Raw genomic sequence first — 18,826 nt, forward strand, 5'->3', positions numbered from 1 at the left:
TTAAGAAAAGCAAAACATTAACTGTCCCACTCACACTCTTAAGCTAGACCGCGCGAGGGAGAGATGGGCAGACTTTTCATGATGTGCGACGTCACGCCGCGCGTTTATTCACAAACACTACGCAAGCGCTACGTGTGAATGTATTGAACGCGAGCTACATGGTAGGCGGAGTGGGGGTGTTAGGTTTTATTTTCGTTACGGAATTTCTTGATTCGGTCGGCGCGTTCAAAGCCCGCGATAAAAGCTATGCAATAGGTTAAAAAAATTACCATTGAAATTTAACTACGAATTTCTATATCATCTATGACTGGATGAACTTTAGATCTGAGCGAAAGATACCGTAACTGGATTTAAGGATCGGTGGTGTGATTGCAGGACTGTATTCGGCGGGACGGTCGGCCCCAACCCGGTGACGGCGGCCTCGGGCGAGTCGCAACAAGCCTACATCGGGATCAGGGCTAGGAACCCGCAGAACAGGACCAATACCACTGCAGGTAAATTATATGTAAAAAAAACAAAATGTGTGCAATTCACACGTGGTAGAAGTGAAACCTTCCAAAATTAAAATACAATTATCCTAAACGTCTTAAGTATATGTAAAATTTTGTCATTAGTAAATAATTGTAACGTAGCGCCCTCTGAGAATTGATATTTTAATTTCACGTATAATCCTAAATTAAAATTCACTACAAGAGCTTTCATACACACGTTAGTATTAAAAAATCTCACAGATGGCGCTGTTATAAATAGTATGAATATTTCTGTCTCATTCTTTGCTGGCTTCATCCTACACATTTTTGTATTTGTGTCTCTTACCTGTCGTTTTTTCCGTTGCATCCGGTTTGAAATCACAACGATTCTAAAGAAGTTTTCACTTCAAAAACATTTATCATTTATCAGAAAAAAAATTACAAATCTATTCAAACAAAAAGTATGATTTTTTGTTATCATTCTACATATATATGTATCTATTAGTGACAAAAAACATACCCTCAAAATTAAATAAAATAATTACTGGTAAGATGTCTTGTGAGCCCGCACGAGTAAGTACCACCACCCTGCCTATTTCTGTCGTGAAGCAGCAACACGTTTCGGTGTGACACTTGAGGTATTTCTTATTTTCAAGTACGTAGCCCGTATTATTTAAAAGGCTACCACTCAGATAAAAAAAAATAAGCTATAGTTGTTGCAAGCTACGACAAGCGCGCCGCCCTTAGTTGTGTGAGTGACCAATCTGTATACGCATCAATGTAGGCTATGTGTAGCTAATGTAGCAGCAGACCAGTGACCTTTCCGTTGGGTGCACAGAATGGAAATGTCTATTTACAATTACAACTACATATAAAGGCCACGTATGTAGTTTGCAACAACTATAACGGTTTATTTACATGACAAAACTATATTGGAACGATAACAGTTATGAAGCTTGTAACTTAATTTTATTTTAGTGTAGTTGTAAAAGTAGTAAACACTGATAAAAATATTAAAACTTCAACACACACTATCACTCCGGAATGAGGAAGATACAGTTTGGTACATATAAGTTCCGCAACGGACACTAAATTGTTCGAAATTGTTTCACGAAAGTTGTACGGTATTTGAGTCTACATATAGATTGAAGGAACTCGCCACTAAGTTGTATAAACCTTCCAGGACCGTCGTCGCCCATACTCAAGGCTCAGTTGACGAACAAGGCCGCTGTGGAAGTGAAGCCGGCTGTCACGCAGGCTGCGCAGGTATCGAGATGTGAATTTTATATCTATTTAATTGAATATGCAATTTCGAAAAGGGCACATCTCTGAAAATGTAAAATGTTCAGGAAATGAAAAAAACTGATTATTTTCTAAGGCAATGTAAAATTTAAAATATTAACTTTTGAGATATATTTTAGTGTTAATTAGCAATTGAAAATTACTGGAATTAATATAAAATGGGTGTAGGTAAGCCTCAAAAGTACATGTATATGAAAAAAACGTATTTGACAAAATATGCGACATGTGCCCTTTTCGAAATTGCATATTCAATTATTATAACGTTTTTATGAATGTTTGATAACAATAAAGACAAAAAGTAACGCAATTCATTGTATTTCTAACGTTATATCAAATAATGTTAAGTAAAAATCTAAATCTGGCAACTTCTGAATTCTCCCGAAAAATCTGCAGTTTATTATAATACCATTTCTTTAGTGTTACTTGTGTTGTAAAGTTCTTCTAAATTTGAATTGTCATACTAAAACTTTTTAATTAGTCACGTCTTTTTTTTCTATTATAAACTAACCAACGTCTTTTTTCTCTAAAATCTATTATTTAGTCCCAACAGTTGCCAGTGTATCCTCATCTGTCACAGGCGCTGGAATCGAATCCCTCCAACACGACCCTCATCAAGCACTTGCTCGCTCATAAAGTAAGCCCCGCTACATCGCAACCGCAAGTAAGTGCATCACTAACAACACTAATATTTGTAAAATGCTCTTTTGGTAAATTGTAGTAATAGAAATCAATAAAATCGTCGGGAACACATCTGCTTGATGAACTTCAGCAAAACGAACACAAAGCTCTAATGTTGCCAACTTAAAAATGATAATTTTCACTGACATTGTATTCATATTATATTGAATTAATATTTTAACACGTTGACTGCCATGTAGGTCATCAGTGTCCTACGTGGCGTACTGAAGTAATTATGTGGATTTCTCTTTTCGATCTTTATGCTAAGGCACCGGAATATCTAGTAGCCTCTATGAAATATGAATCCGAAGGTACTGGCAATGAATTTATTTTTAAGAGACTTGAATGACTAAAACATATATTAACAAACAAAAGTCATAGTTAGGCAATCTAGGCGCTTAGTAAAAAAAATCGACATAATTAATTTAGTACGCCATGTATGGCACCGGTGACCTACACGGCGGTCAACGTGTTAAAATACATAATATTACGGTTTTACATAACAATAAAACCGATATTATGTGCCGAGAAGGAAAACATACAGCATTGTATTATGAAGAAGCAGTGTGTACTTAGCTTAGATTCCTTGTCTATGTCCAACCATAGACCGTCAATTTAGTTCCATCTTTAGCCGCTAGGTGCTGCCAGCAAGTATAAAGGGAGCGCAGCCATCTTTGATCTTCATAGTCTTCACCAGGAAGAACTTCCTGCAATGCTGTATGTTTTCCTTCTCGGCACATAATATCGGTTTTATTGTTATGTAAAACCGTAATATTGATGTGCCTTTGGAAAACATACAGCATTGTATTATGAAGACGTGTTTGTTATCTGCTGGTGAAATTATTAAGCACAACGCTATGATGAAGTAGGTAAAGCCATAATAAAATTATGAAGCGCAATGATAATGTTCATAATTTATATAATTATTAAATCGAAAAAACAGTTGTTAACTTCCACGTTAATTCAATAATTAAAAAATATTTATAAGTTTGTAATAAACATTTTATCTTGTATATACAAGAAAATGTATAAATTGTATAAATGATGTATACACATCATGTAGAAGTAAATGTGTTGAAAAAAAGAATCGTGAGGATCTTTACGAAGCTCTATTATTCGGCAATAATTATTGTAAACGTTTGGATGATTTGCAATTGCCTCTAGAAAGTATTTCGTCCATTGGTTCATTATCAATCCATCTCAGAGGCTACTGCTGATCTACCACTTCTTAGAGATGCGTTGATGCCATTACCTCGTAAGGTTGAACGAAGACCAGTTTCCAATTACAGTACGGGATGCCGCTTTTGTGACAACACACATAGAAAAAAGTCCTTACGAATCTTACCGGGCATGTCTTTAGTTTCATGTTTAGAAAGCACTTATGCAGATTATTGACGAAAATGGATTTCAATTTTAGACCCAAAGACTGGTATCAGAAAGATGTTTTTCTCTGTTATCAAAGAAACTGTCTTTAGAAATGTTGAGCAAAGTAAGGTCATTAACTCTGCGTCCCGTAGCCGGCAACATGGTTGTTGGTGTCCTTCAAGCTACATTGAAGCGTGATGTGGTGGCTGGGTTTGAAGAAAACCAGTTTAGAACTATTCTCGGATCTCATGTGAATGGGACTACACTTAGTAAAATTGTAATAAGTAGTTGAATTTTGTTTAGCTATTCCGATGGCTTTTTTAAAATAGCAATTTTTATTAGAGAGCTTGAGAATGTTTGCTGTCCTACATGTATTTCGACCACAGAAAGTTGACAGCGCTGCTTTATGATGCAGAAGGATTGTTTTATAGGCAAAATTTTTTTTTTTTTGGAAAAGAAGAAAGAATTTGGCAACATCTGCAGACTTAGGATCAATTTTAAAACTGTAGCACCATATGCACCATCTTCTAGTTGCTGGTAAGTATGCTGACAAAGTGGATTGACACCAGCTAATTTTCAACAAATCTCCTGTTTAGACCAGTCATTATTTGTACAACCTCCCCCCCCCCCCCCCTCCTTTCTAAGCTTTCAGGGTTAATGTTTAACCTGTGGAGGAGGCAGGTTTTGGATTTCGTGCGAGTTATCTAGCGTTCGGGATCTGAGGGCTTGGAAACCCAAATGCTTTCGCTCAGTCTGGGAACACTACCAGGTAGGTTCCCTAGACACTGTTAAAGTGAGTCAGTACTTTGGGGAGAAGGTTGAGAGGAGGAATTCTCCATGCTAGTTGCATCCTCTACGGTCTGCTGAAGGTATCCAATCTTGGTCGGCGAATGGGTTTATATCCGGATGACCCCACTTTCGAAAAACTTTTGTGGTCACTTGTGGTAAAAAGTGCCATTTCGCAGGTTGATTTCCTCGTGATAGCCTGTCGGCTATGATGTTGTATCTCCCCGAGAGATAAGCTGACAGTTATCTTGAACTTATCGCTTAGGTTTAAAAATCGAAAGGTCAACGTTAGTGAAATACTTTCAGATTCATTTTGATTGTCACTACCATTGCAAATAGCTCTTTTGTGGGTGAGCCGTTTCTGTTGTTGAGCTGACCATAGACAGGACGTTAATATTTTGTCTAATTGTAACCCCTACCCATGTCCGAAGCTTCCGTTGCCAGGAAATGGTTGGTTTTGGGTCTCGGCAATGTTTGACATGTGGCTCCGCGTCAGCACTGCATTTATAACCCCTACACATGTCCGAAGCTTCCGTTGCCAGGAAATGGTTGGTTTTGTGTATCGGCAATGTCTATCATGTGGCTTCGCGTCAGCACTGCATTTAATTGTTAACACATGCAGGATGGCCTGTTTTTTACCCCTTTTCTTGAAACTTTGCAAGAAAATTTGCAAGTTAGCATAGATTGATGTAATTCCGTCAGAGTTTGAGCTAGGATGTTGTTGAGTGGCCACTTCGTTTCTCGCAATTTTCCATCGAATCCCTAGACATGTCATCTCTTGAACCAGTGTACTAATTGATTTTTTGTAAGGCTGACTTGGCAGCCCAAATAATCCAAGAGCTTTACAGCTTATGTGGCCTGAAGACTCAACTTGGACTTCTTTTGATGGACCTGGTGGGATTTGCGTAGGTGGGATAACACTCAACATCCCTTTGCACGCAATGTTTCCGCGACCGAGCATGCTATGCAAGCAAAAAAGGTGTATTTGTCTTCATGGACCAAGAAAAAGTCGCGTAGGTAGGTTAACATTTGACTTCCCTATGTACGTAAGGTCTTCGCGACCGAGCATGCTATGGGAGCAAAAACGTTTATTTGTCTTGGTGAAACAAGATCATGTCGTGTAAGTAAGCTAGCACTTCGATTTTGCACGCAATGCCTCCGCGACCGAGCATGCTGTGGAAGCAAAAAGGTGTATTTGTCTTCAAGGACCAAGAGAAAGTCGCGTAGGTACGTTAACATTTGACTTCCCTATGTACGCAAGGTCTCCGCGACCGAGCATGCTATGGGAACAAAAACGTTTATTTGTCTTGGTGAAACAAAATTAAGTCGTGTAGGTAAGCTAGCACTCGACTTTGCACGCAATATCTCCGCGACCGAGCGACCGAGCACCCTATATAATGGAAATTGACATGCCAGCCCAGATAATCCAAAACCTTCACAGCTTCTGCAGCCTGAAGTTTCAACTTGGATTTGTTTTGGTCGACCAAAAGGAAGTCGTCTAGGTAAACTAGCACTCGAGTTCCTTTTGCACGCAAGGTCTCTGCGACCCAGCATGTTATGGAAGCAAAAAAGGTTAATCCAAAAGCTTCACAGCTTCTGCAGCCTGAAGTTTCAACTTGGATTTGTCTTGGTCGACCAAAAAGGAAGTCGTCTAGTAGACACTAGCACTCGAGTTCCCTTTGCACGCAAGGTCTCTGCGACCCGCATGTTATAGAAGCAAAAAGGTGTGGCTCTGAAGCCAGACCGAAGGGTAGGCATGTCATTTCATACTAACTCATAAGAAGGTACCGATTCCTTCCTGGAGGTACTGATACTGGTACCTTGGTACTGATCCTCAAGAAGTATCGACGAAATTTTGCGACTGATACTAGAAAAATATTCCTGAGAAATGTTCAATTCTATCATCCAGTCCCCTGGGTGGAGAAAGTTTGGTACCTAGGTGTCCGAAAACAGTTAGGTGTTTTATCTTTACGACCTTGTTCAACTCTCGAAGATCCAAAATTGGACGCATTGATCCGTCGCTTTTCTTCCGCAGAAAAAAGGTATTTTTTTTTTTTTTTGTTATTTTTTTTTTTTTTTTTTACGGTATTTGGTAACCATACATGGTTTACAAATTATTACAATTTTGGTGGCACTCAGTGCCTCCCGTCGGTGTCTTCAATTGCCCCCCCTCTGGATTGTGCCAGATGTTACAGACTATGATTGTTTATAATGTTTGGCTTACCTTTTGTACGAGATCGTGACAAATAGGATTGTAGCCCTCAGAGGGACTGAATAGATTTCAATTTACTATTATCAAACAAAAATTCCTCAATGAGTGGTGCGTTGGCAACAGGATACTTTGTTAGAGACCACGGAAATTAAACTTTGACGTGTTATTTCTATACATACGGCCCTTTTTTCCGTATACAATTTAAAACGCTTTTTACGGGTAACTTGTACGACGGAGACGATTTGTCAAAGTTTTCAGTAATTATGTTACAAAGATTATTAGTTTAAATCTGTTGTGTTTTGTATTTACGAGATCAATTTGTTTACAACATTTTTCGTTACATTCAATTGTTACACACAGTTGATGCATTATTAGATTTACAACGTCACTGACCTGGTGGGATAACGAGCCGATTCGAAGATCGACCGTTACCTTTGAATCCCGTCGTTTCTTACGCAGAGACTCCTTTTGTTCTTTTTCGCTTGACGAGCTGTTCGAACGCGAGGCGTCTCCATCGCGTCTCGCCTGGACATCTTCCCTCTCGGAAATTATGGAGCTTGACTCAACATCACCTCCAACAGATGAAGCGTGATTCATGGCGTCCGATGATAGGATTGGTAAATAATACTCGTAATGATTGCAAAATAACACTCATAGAAACACAAAATAAATATTTTTTTGCAATTAATAAGAAGTCGAATAAATATTTGTGGACTTGCGACTTCACAGTACGAAAGTACACAACGCTATGAAGATCAAAGATGGCTGCGCTCCCTTTATACTTGCTGGCAGCACCTAGCGGCTAAAGATGGAACTAAATTGACGGTCTATGGTTGGACATAGACAAGGAATCTAAGCTAAGTACACACTGCTTCTTCATAATACAATGCTGTATGTTTTCCAAAGGCACATCAATATGAATTTAATGTCAGTGAAAATTATTATTTTTAAGTTGGCAACATTAGAACTTTGTGTTCGTTTTGCTGAAGTTCATCAAGCAGATGTTGTATTCCCGACAATTTTATTGACATATATTTTCCTACCGTAGTAAAAAAAAACATGACCTGATTATTAAAAAAAAAAAAAACTTAAAAAAAATATTAATATTTTAGTTTAAATACTATCAAAAGCAGGGGTTTCACCACGAACAAGATCCGAGGTATAAAATATTGATACAATTAAAAACTAAAAATGCATGAATGTGTTTTGATCTAAACCGTTAATCAAAAATATCAAATATTAAAAAAAACAAAGAAAACTGTAGAATAAAGAAAAAAAAAACATTTTTAAATGTAATTATTGCCAACTCTCAGGTATTTAAAGAAAATCCTAGGAAATTGAATGTAATATGTAGTTAATAAAAATATTATTTCCGAAAAGTTAGTGTCGTTGCTAGGTAACTACTTAATGAATTTAGTTGAAGCATGCTTCGAAACAATAATAATTCGATTTGATGTTCAAAGTTTCCGTAGTGGCTGCCAATGTAGAAAATAGCATGCAAATAAAATCGAGTAGAAACTAACTAAAAATTGAGTATAACTACACACACTACACAAAGCATGTATTTAATAAAAGCTTTTTTGAAAAAGCATGTTGAAGTTTTTTTGTGTTATTTTGTTATCTCAATTAGGTTCGTTCAATAAAATAGTTGCCGTTGGACGTAGTTGAATAAATTATACGTTTTCTGGAGTTATAAGAAAGTATTATCGTATTTTGAAAATTCATAAATAAATTTCCAAGTAAAATTTTATTTTCAATGTTTAAAATACTTGAGAATTTTCGTGATCACGAACGACTGATGCGACATGTGTTGCAATATATTTAGAATGTTATGTAAATTTACTTTCTTATGTATATAACGATAAAGAAATTTAAAATATGAATGAACCATAAAACATATTATAGAGAAAAATATAAAGCATCCTCTCTGGTGTTCTATTTAATGTAAATTTTCAAAATCACAATCTTTAGAAATTATTTAAATATCTCTATTCAAATGGTTTGTAAGTTATATATTTGATGTTAGGTGGCGCAAAGACAGCAGAATCAGCAGCGTGTGCCGACAACGTCAACCGTGGTCGTACAATCCAACCAGGTATATATAGATATGTTTATTGTTTTATACATAACATAGCTGTACACGTCCGCTTCGCTGGGCATTTAAAATTAACATTATTATTTTTCACCCCCACAAAGATTCTCATCATTAACGCCCCCACAACTGGTGTAGGGGTCCAACACTCATATAAATATTAGCCTATCCATTAAGTACATGTATTTTCTACATGGATACCAAGTTTCAAGTCAATCAGATGCATGGTTCAGTAGTTATAACGGAACATCCGTAAAAACCAATGTAGTTTTATATATTAGTATAGATTTATACATTACACAGACATTATTATACAACACATTATATCGAAGTTATTTAAAGACCCATACATAATTATTGCATGTAAATAAAAAAGAAAAATCGATAGTAAAATTATAATTAAAACTGATTTCAATATTTTGTCTACTCTGTGGAAGTCATATTCTAGCAAGTTTGTATCTTGCCCCCAAAACTGGGAAAAATTACAAGGATTTTTCTTTATGAATCTGGTAACATTTTAATTTCTTTAAAGAAATCTTGAAACCAATTTTTTTTATGAAGGTTACGTGCTCGAAACATTATTAAATTTAAATTTTAATATTCGTGAAAAAGGAAACAGACATTAGGTGTATACAAATAGTTTTAAAATTCACGCGACTAAACATTACTATAATGTTACATGATTTTGTCGTGTCTATTTTAGGCCATGGACGTAGACCCAGAATCATTGATCAAGTGCACCACAATAATAACGCCGGGTGGAGTTGCCAACACGACGCCCTCGACGCAAAGCGAGAAGGTAAATATATTAATATATCGATATGAATGTAGAAGAATATAGTGGAAGAGGTAGACCTAAGAAGAAATGGATGGATTGCGTGAAAGACGATATGTGTAAGAGGGGAGTGAGTGAAGAAGTGCGTTTCCAGAGGTCTTTTTTGCCACGTACCATTCGGCTATGGAATGAGCTCCCCTCCACGGTGTTTTCCGAGCGCTATGACATATCCTTCTTCAAACGAGGCTTGTGGAGAGTATTAAGCGGTAGGCAGCGGCTTGGCTCTGCCCCTGGCATTGCTGAAGTCCATGGGCGACGGTAACCACTCACCATCAGGTGGGCCATATGCTCGTCTGCCTACAAGGGCAATAAAAAAAAAAGATATATGATAGAGGAGTATGGAAGGAGAAAACGTGTTGCGCCGATCCCAGGTGACTAGGAGAAGGGCAGGAGAATTATGATATCGATATGGTTTTATTAAATCAATGACAATCTCGTGTTCCGTCTCATTTGGGGCGCTTTTTTTGCAACCGAATCTGTTTTATGTTGCCGTTAAATTCAAAGCGCTGGGTGCGTGCGTATTTGCGTGTGCGCGTGCGTGTATGCGTGCGTACGTGCGTGTCAGATGTCTTATTTGTTGAAACAGTTTTTTGTTTTTAAACTAGTGTTTGTTATTTAATTTTAGGTCATCATCAGTACTCAAGAGGACATATTGGGTAAGTTATATTGTTTTTAGTATATAAATATTCGTCTTTATACTATGATTTTGTTGGATTCTTCCGTTTTCAGTGCCCAAAGAAGAACCGGTTCAAATTCAAATCGACGATCAAACGCAGTTTACTATTGTGAGTGCGATCTTGTGTTTATTTATTTATTTATTCGACATTTATTTTCTTAGAAATATTGTTTACTCAATCATATATGTATATAAACACTATTGGTTATCGGGCTCTTAACACAATTTTTTGATTTTGTGAGTTTCCAATATTTGAAGACTGGGTAGAATGTTACGAGCAGAAAAATTCCCCGACAATATTATACACTTTTTTTTATTGGTTAGATGGGTGGACGAGCTCACAGCCCATCCGGTGCTAAGTGGTTTCCGGAGCCCATAGACATCTACGATGTAAATGCGCCACCCACATTGAGATATAAGTTCTAAGCTTTCAGTATAGTTACAACTGCTGCCCCGCCCTTCAAACCGAAACGCATTACTGCTTCACGCCAAAAATAGGCAGGGCGGTGGTTCCTACCCGTGCGGACTCACAAGAGGTCCTACCACCAGTAATTAGTATACTTATATTACATCTTACGTATCGAGAACTCATTATATGTGAAAATAATAGTAAGGACCCGTTAAATTATTATAGTATTTGAATAATATTTACTTAACTACGAAATTTTAAAACAATCATTTTTGTTTGTTATGTAAATTGTGTATGTATACATGTTTCTTTAGTTAATATGTTATAGGAAATTTATTATAAACGTTTCTGACTCTAGAAGACGACACAAAACAAAATGTTAGCAGATCTACTCGAGAAGAAGTCGAATCCTCCCGTACAAGTCGTACAGATGGCGCCCCAGCTCAACGCTCCGACCATCCAAATAACAGAGACCGGTCAGATAGTTCAAGTGAAGTCCGATTCGACGCCGCTGATACAGATATCGGACTCGGCCCTCGTCGGCGGTCAATATTTCCAGATAAAAAACGACCACGGCCAGTTGATACACATAAAAAACGAACAAGGTCAGATCGTTCAACTGAAGAGTGATCAGATACAGCCTCTATTGCAGTTCAAGAGCGAACAGGGACAGATCGTTCAGGTGAAGAGCGAGTCCGTGACGCAGCCGGGGGTGGTTCAGTTGAAGGAGAAGGACGCGCTGGATTTGGTGGTGACGGATCACTCGTACACCGAGCCGCCGTCGAAGAAGATCAAAGTCGAGGAGGTTTGTAAAGAGTCGTGGCATACTGCAACCCCACTTCGAAAAAGCTGCACGACACGAGAACCCTCTCATCGTAGCCGCCGGTTTTCCGATCCTGTGGACAGAATGGAAAGTAGTCGACGTCGTCCAATACATGTAATTTCGGATCCTCTCGCTCCACTAACGGTGCTTTTAGGTACCTCAAGCACCCGTTATTGTTCTCGTCGAACACTCGAGGGGCTCGACAAGTATATTAACCCACAGACACAGCCCACTGAGTTTCTCGCCGGATTTTCTCAGTGGGTCGCGTTTCCAATCCGGTGGTAGATTCTGCGAAGCACGGCTCTTGCTAGGGCTAGTGTTAGCAACGTCGTCAGGTTTGAGCCCCGCGAGTTCACCTGCTAGTTAAGGTTACGCTGAAATGGCCTCTCAAGGCTATCAGCTTAGGTAGGAAAAAAAGGCACACTGCAAGCACGCCAACGGCACCGCTCCATCCCAACGATTAGCTTGTCATTTGAATTTGACCTTTCAATCGTATGTCGTACAATATGTTTTATAACGTTACTACGGTAACCAAAATACAATACAGAGCCGCGCCGTTACCGTGCCGGTACAGTGTGCCATAACCTTAAAGAGATCCAATTGTGCTGATGTAAAATTTAGCTATGAATTAGCTCTTAAATTCGATTGGTGTATTTTAATTTGACAAGGTTTTTTTTATACTATTCGAATGTTAATGTATTCTTTAACAGACAAGCGTCCGACAAGAATCCGTATCGAAAACGGCGGCAAATTTGTATGCGGCACTCGCGGCATCCGCTTTAGAAGACGAAGACGATTTGGTATGTTAAGATAACGACTGTTTCATATATCAATCAAAGCTGTTTGTGTGGACCTATAGGTATCTTATGACCCTTGTAGCTGAAAATAAGTATTGTACTTTTTGACGAAGCATGTTACTGATAATTCTGTTTTTATAATCTGACGAAGCGTGTTGCGGATAATAGGCAAACGTGACTAAGCGACAATGCGTGAACTTTACAGTAGACTAATTTAAAGTTAAAATACCTGAAAAAAATTATATTTTACGAATCTAGCTGTAGGATTGAAATTATTTTAATAGACCTAGAAATATATTTTTTTGCGCATCGAATATGGTTATTGCCTATCATTTATGTACAAAGCAGTTATTGTCGCTTAGTCACGTTTGCCTTTCAAGCGTCGATATGTACTTTTAATAATTGAATAAAATCTATTTTCAATCAAAAGTAAATCAATTAAAAGTGGCCTTCTTCAAACGTACCGTACCGTACTGAATCCGTCGCTTGCGACGAAGGGCTCGACGAGTAAACTAACCCATAGACACAGCCCACTGAGTTTCTCGCCGGATCTTCTCAGTGGGTCGCGCTTCCGATCCGGTGGTAGATTCTGCGAGACACTGCTCTTGCTAGGGCTCGTGTTAGCAACATTCCCGATTTGAGACGTTAAGGCGAACTTGAAATAGCCTCACAAGGCTATCAGCATAGGTAGGGAAAAAAAAATGATATTTTCTAAGCGATTTTTAATTAATTACAAAAGCAAATATCATTTAATTTGATACGTTGTAACTTCATTTTTCATCAGTTGTTCGTGTGTCGTTGTTACTTTGAAAATTTACCAATTCTTATAATATTATTGGCGTGCGTCTTTACATGTCTGAACTTTAGCGACCTCATCGATTGATGGTGGCGGGAATGCGGACTAAGGTTTCTGTATGTCATTTATTATGTTTAACCTCTCACGGGTGATGGAGTGTTTTAGTAGTCCCGCTTTTTTTTTTATTGCTAGATGAGTGGACGAGCTCACAGCCCACCTGGTGTTAAGTGGTTACTGGAGTCCATAGACATTTACGACGTAAATGCGCCACCCACCTTGAGATATAAGTTCTAAGGTCTCAAGTAAGTTACAACGGCTGCCCCACCCTTCAAACCGAAACGCATTACTGCTTCACGGCAGAAATAGGTAGGGTGGTGGTACCCACCCGCGCGGACTCACAAGAGGTCCTACCACCAGTAAGACCTACCGCCTGGGTAGGTATCGCCATCTCACTCGTTTCTGTCACGAAGCAGTTAGCGTTTCAGTTTGAAGGGTGGGGCAGCCGTAATAGGGAGACACTTGACTCTTTTTTACTGGTGGTAGGACGGAGGCAGTCTCCTCCCGGTGATGGTCACGGGGCGACCTAAGGGGGTTGAGGCTGCGCCGCACGCTACCGTCACTGTAGCGCGCTGGCACCAGGAGGACGGGACGGCGCGTCGGCGGCTGCGGACTGCGATGCGGTCCGCATTTTCGTCGTCGCTGTCGTCACCGAACATACTGTTGAAGAGCAACCCGGTCGGCGGTGTATCGCGTTCCGACGCGGCAGGCTGGTTCTGGCCCAGCGGGGTATCCCGGAACACCAGCGGCACCGCCCGGGCGGCCTGGTAGGGCCGCCGTACCGCGGAGACCGACGTCGTTGGTCGTCGACTATCGCCTCGACGACCCGTCGGTCGGGCGTCCTCGGGGTGGCGCCGCGTGTCTGGTTGTAGTGTTGACCGTGGGAACCCCCCTACTCTGAACGGGTTCTGACCCCGGACGGAGATCGGACGTCGGGTGTAAGAGTGCAGGGGAGTCGTTTAGTGGGTGGGCCCTAAAATCCTTGGGCCCGCGATCTGCTCTGAACACCTGCAGATCGTTGAGTCTCACATACCCCGCGCGCCCCCTAGGCGCGGGGACCTCGTAGGAGGTTCGGCCCCCGGCCCGAAAAAAAGCCGTTGTAAATGTATTGAGACCTTAGAACTCATATCTCAAGGTGGGTGGCGTATTTACGTCGTAGATCTCTATGGGTTCCGGTAACCACTTAACACCAATAAAAACAAATATCTTCGATCTCATGTGTCAAGGTTGGTGGCCATATTTACGTTCTGATGTCTCTGAGTTTTTATATTCACTTAACATCGGATGGGCCTTGAACTCGTTTACCCATGTATTGAGGAATTAAAAGCTCCACATAAAGGTTACGATATTGGTCTCCAAATTGGTACAGTCCGGTCATGACTTAATTCAGCATATCGTCGCTGTCAAACCAAAATCTGCTATGTGCAAAAACTCTATTTTGAATTAACGAGTAAAAACATTTTCGTATAAAATTTTATATGAAGGGGAATTATTAAGAACTATATCAAATAAAAGCTATAGATAAATATTAAAGCTATAGATACATAACAGTTTTTTTATACGGTAGATAGGGCTGTGAACTATACGTAAAGTTAAAAAAGTAAAAAATCTTAAAAAGTGCACATAGCAGATTTTGGTTTGACAACGACGACATCCTGCATACATGAGTGCACAGTACCATCTAGAGCAAGGGTCGGCAACCTGTTTGTCCTTAAGGGCGCAATACTAAATTTGAAAATCACCGAGGGCCCATATTTTACAGATAATCAACAGGTATCAGGTATCATCAATAGGCATTAAAAAAACAGATCTTTTATAACTTTATTTTGTTGGTGTCATACATAATGATACATATAATTCAGTGTGAAACTTGGGTGTCCATATTTACAGCTAATTTCTTATAATTGGGGATATATTTAGAATTCCCGGTCCTTAACCTATTATCTAAATGTGAGTCATTAAGCTTTGTTCGGTATTGAAAGAAAATAATTATATCGGATTACTTGGTAGTTTTAAATGCATGGTCTGCGCGTGGTCTATTCGAAATATGATCACACACTAACAAAAAATACGCGCGTGTTATTAGATACGCTCAAGGTTAGCAAACTGCTAATCTATGCACAATCCTAAACTCAACTGACTACTTGCTGTATATTGCCGTTTGATAAGAGTAAGTAAATCGCTCTGGCTGTCATACATTTACATTAGTCCAGCGAGAGCGCATTAAAAATCGGTCGGGGGCCCCGCGTTGCCGACCCCTGATCTAGAGTTTCTAGAGAGTTCGCTGACCGAGAGGAGAGCCGCGAACCCGCAATGTACTACGAAGACAGTCGTCCCGCGTTTTCTCGAATTTCGATTCACATCAGCTGCGGTTTTTGTTTACAAAAACGGAGGGTGAGTTTTCAATACAGTTTGTAATACGTGTTATGTTTTAAACAGCTACCACCGAAACAAGAGGCAATGGATGTGATCCAACCGCCGGTGTTGGTCGCGGGCACGGCCGATAACCCGTCCGTCATAATTCAAGAACCAATACTGCAGGTGAGTACTGCTAGATTTTTATATCTTTTACTAACTTATACCCGCGACTTCGTCCGCGTGGAATAGTTACTTTGGCATAACGTTAAATTTTACCCGCCTCTTCATTTACGTAGAAAGTGAAAATATTTTTGAATAATAGAATGTTAGATCTTTTAAAGGGGAACAATTCTCTCATACATTACTTTAGCGAAACTTTAATCGCTTCCGCAGCGCACGCAGTGGAAGCTCTCAAAAGGGATTAAAGCCCCGATTTTGAAACATTGTTTATTGGTGCTCCGCTTGCATTGGTCTTAGCGTGATGTTATATAGCCTATAGCCTTCCTCGATAAATGGGCTATCTAACATTGAAATATATTTTAAAATCGGACCAGTAGTTCCTGAGATTAGCGCGTTTAAACAAACAAATTCTTCAGCTTTATAATAATACTAGCTGATCCGGCAGACTTCGTAGTGCCTCAATCGATAAATAAAAAACCTAAACTTTTGTATAAATTAAACTTAAACAAACAAAAGAAATCCTTCTGACGGGGGACACATCAAAGGAAAAAACAAAATTATTATTTTTATTTAATTCCGAGCATTTTCATATTTTTTTACCTTTTAAACCTTTTCTGGACTTCCACAAATAATTCAAGACCAAAATTAGCCAAATCGGTCCAGCCGTTCTCGAGTTTTAGCGAACCTAACGAACAGCAATTCATTTTTATATATATAGAAGAAGAAGATTATAGATAGTATAGATATGTATTTAGTTTCTTATATCAGGTACTCACAAAACGCCCTACCACCATCATTAGTACCTAATTACGATTTTTTTTGTTGGTTCCTTTAATAATGTATTGTTAATAGTACACTGCAACACACCTGCTGTATCTTTATCTTTTCCAGAATTTTTGTAAATAAAAGAGTTGTCTGAAAGTAATGTAAGACCGATTATTTATTATACAAATACATGTGCCTGTTGATTGTTATATTCTCTTTCTCTCTTTGATGATTGAAAGAGCTCACGGCCCTCTCGATGTTAAACTCTTATCGGAGCCCATAGACATCACCACTTTTAGGTCCTAAGCCTCAGTTTTATTTTGTAACGGCTATTCCACCCTTCAAACTGGAACGCGTTACTGCGTCGCAGCAAAAATAGACACGTAATTGGTTCGTACCCCTTATGTGCTCAGGAGATGTCTTCCCTCCTTCCTCAGTCGCATTCCTCATGTCTGAGGGTCGTGACCGTCTCCTCCCATTATCCTTCTCTGGATGATGTTTCGCCATCTTCCTCTGTTCTCGGCGGTGTGTATGGCGTCGTAGACTGGTATCCAGAGTGGTGTGGATTTGGTCGGACCGGCGCATTGGATTACGGCCACGAGATCTTTTGCCTGCAATCTTGGCAGTTATCTTGCAAATTTGAGGTAGACAGCGGCTTGGCTCTGCCCCTGGCATTGCTGTAGTTCATGGGCGTCGGTAACCACTCACCATCAGGTGGACCGTATGCTCGTCTGCCTACAAGAGCAATAAAAAAAAATAGAAATTTTTCAAGATTGCCACCGCTCTTTCCAGCAATGTGACCGAAAAATTCAAATATTCTCTTAGAGGTCTTACTAGTAGCAATGTTTCCCATTCCAGGTGCAACAACCTACAATGCAAGTTCAGCAGTCTGCTATACAGGTTCAAGGTCAAACTCTGCAGGTAATTAATATTAGTTAAACAATATTGTGATTGTGTGCTTGTTTTTTTTTTGTCTACCGATATAACTGACCTCGAGGGGTCATGTTAGTTTCACGACCTCACGGGGCTCAGTCTGCAGACTTTGCTAAAACTAGTCTAAGCAAGAGCAGTGCTTCGCAGAATCTACCGCCGGATCGCAAACGCGACCCACTGAGAAGATCCGGCGAGAAACTCAGTATAATAATAATAATAATAAATATTTACTAACAATCACGCCACGTTAACTGGTCCCGTGATAAGTTCGTAAAGAACTTGTGTTACAGGTACCAGATAACGGATATAAATGTAAGATTTTTATTATACACATACATATATTTAATATACATTCATAACCCTGGAAAAGACATTTATAGTTATCATACAAATATCTTCCCTTGGCGGGATTCGAACCCGCGACCCCCTTGTGTAGTGACCATGTCACTTACCACTACACCAGACGGTCGTTAAACTCAGTAGGCTGTGTCTGTGAGTTAATTTTCACGGCGGACCTTTCGCCGCATTCGATCGGTTCGACGAGAACGGTGACCGGTGCTTGGCTAAAATCGCCGATAGTGGATCGGGAGGCAGTGATTGTATGGGTCACTGCTAGCCGTGCCTTATAATTTTCAATAAAAGTGTAATCATGCGATCTGCGAGGACGGGTTAGCTGGGTCCGCCTCCTCCCACATTCGTCACGACCCTCAATGATGAACAGGACGCGTGGACGAGTAAATTAACCCATAAACACAACCCACTGAGTTTCTCGTCAGATCTCCTCAGTGGGTCGCGTTTCCGATTCGGTGCTAGATTCTGCAAAGCACTGCCCTTGCTAGGGTCAGTGTTAGCAACACTCCCGGTTTGAGCCCCGTGAGCTCCCCTATACGTCAAGGCGAAGCTGAAACAGCCTCTCAAGGCTATCAACATAGGTAGGGGGGAAACAATAATAAGAGTATATCGTATTGATAATGTTTTTCGTTTCTTTTTGATATGTCCAAGGTCCAGCAGCCGGCATTACAAATGCAACAGCCGATGTTGCAAGTGCAACCGATGGACGTCCAAAACATCATAGCTTCGCAATCCGGACAGTTGATTCTGCAAGGTATGTTAAATCTCTTCGGGTACGTGTGACGTCATTTGGGGCCAAAACTAAATTGTCACTGTTGAAATACATATAATATGTTATCGTATTAGCTACATATACATATAATATGTTATCGTGTATTATGAATGGTGATTAGGTTATCGTGAAAAAAAACGACAAATTATTAGATCTAAAGTCTGGAAAT

The 18,826-nt window shown here is 39.7% G+C and overlaps 1 protein-coding gene across 25 annotated transcripts in view; it reads left to right on the top strand.

Moving 5' to 3' along the window:
- Positions 1–18,826, top strand: part of LOC101738029 (AT-rich interactive domain-containing protein 2) — a 49,004-nt gene that overhangs the window by 13,420 nt on the left and 16,758 nt on the right. For 11 of the 25 annotated variants that reach the window (XM_038015353.2, XM_062672094.1, XM_062672091.1 and 8 more), the window contains exons 14-26: positions 376–494; positions 1,654–1,736; positions 2,314–2,433; positions 8,840–8,908; positions 9,609–9,704; positions 10,366–10,396; positions 10,470–10,525; positions 11,184–11,630; positions 12,359–12,448; positions 13,313–13,351; positions 15,738–15,839; positions 17,460–17,522; positions 18,537–18,639. In XM_038015353.2, coding sequence (XP_037871281.1) covers positions 376–494; positions 1,654–1,736; positions 2,314–2,433; positions 8,840–8,908; positions 9,609–9,704; positions 10,366–10,396; positions 10,470–10,525; positions 11,184–11,630; positions 12,359–12,448; positions 13,313–13,351; positions 15,738–15,839; positions 17,460–17,522; positions 18,537–18,639 — 1,418 coding nt within the window. The remainder of the gene's footprint in view (positions 1–375; positions 495–1,653; positions 1,737–2,313; positions 2,434–8,839; positions 8,909–9,608; positions 9,705–10,365; positions 10,397–10,469; positions 10,526–11,183; positions 11,631–12,358; positions 12,449–13,312; positions 13,352–15,737; positions 15,840–17,459; positions 17,523–18,536; positions 18,640–18,826) is intronic. The other 14 variants (XM_038015358.2, XM_062672106.1, XM_062672095.1 and 11 more) reach the window with 10 other exon arrangements.

Source organism: Bombyx mori, chromosome 14 (assembly GCF_030269925.1).
Source record: "Bombyx mori chromosome 14, ASM3026992v2".
NCBI lineage: Eukaryota > Metazoa > Arthropoda > Insecta > Lepidoptera > Bombycidae > Bombyx > Bombyx mori.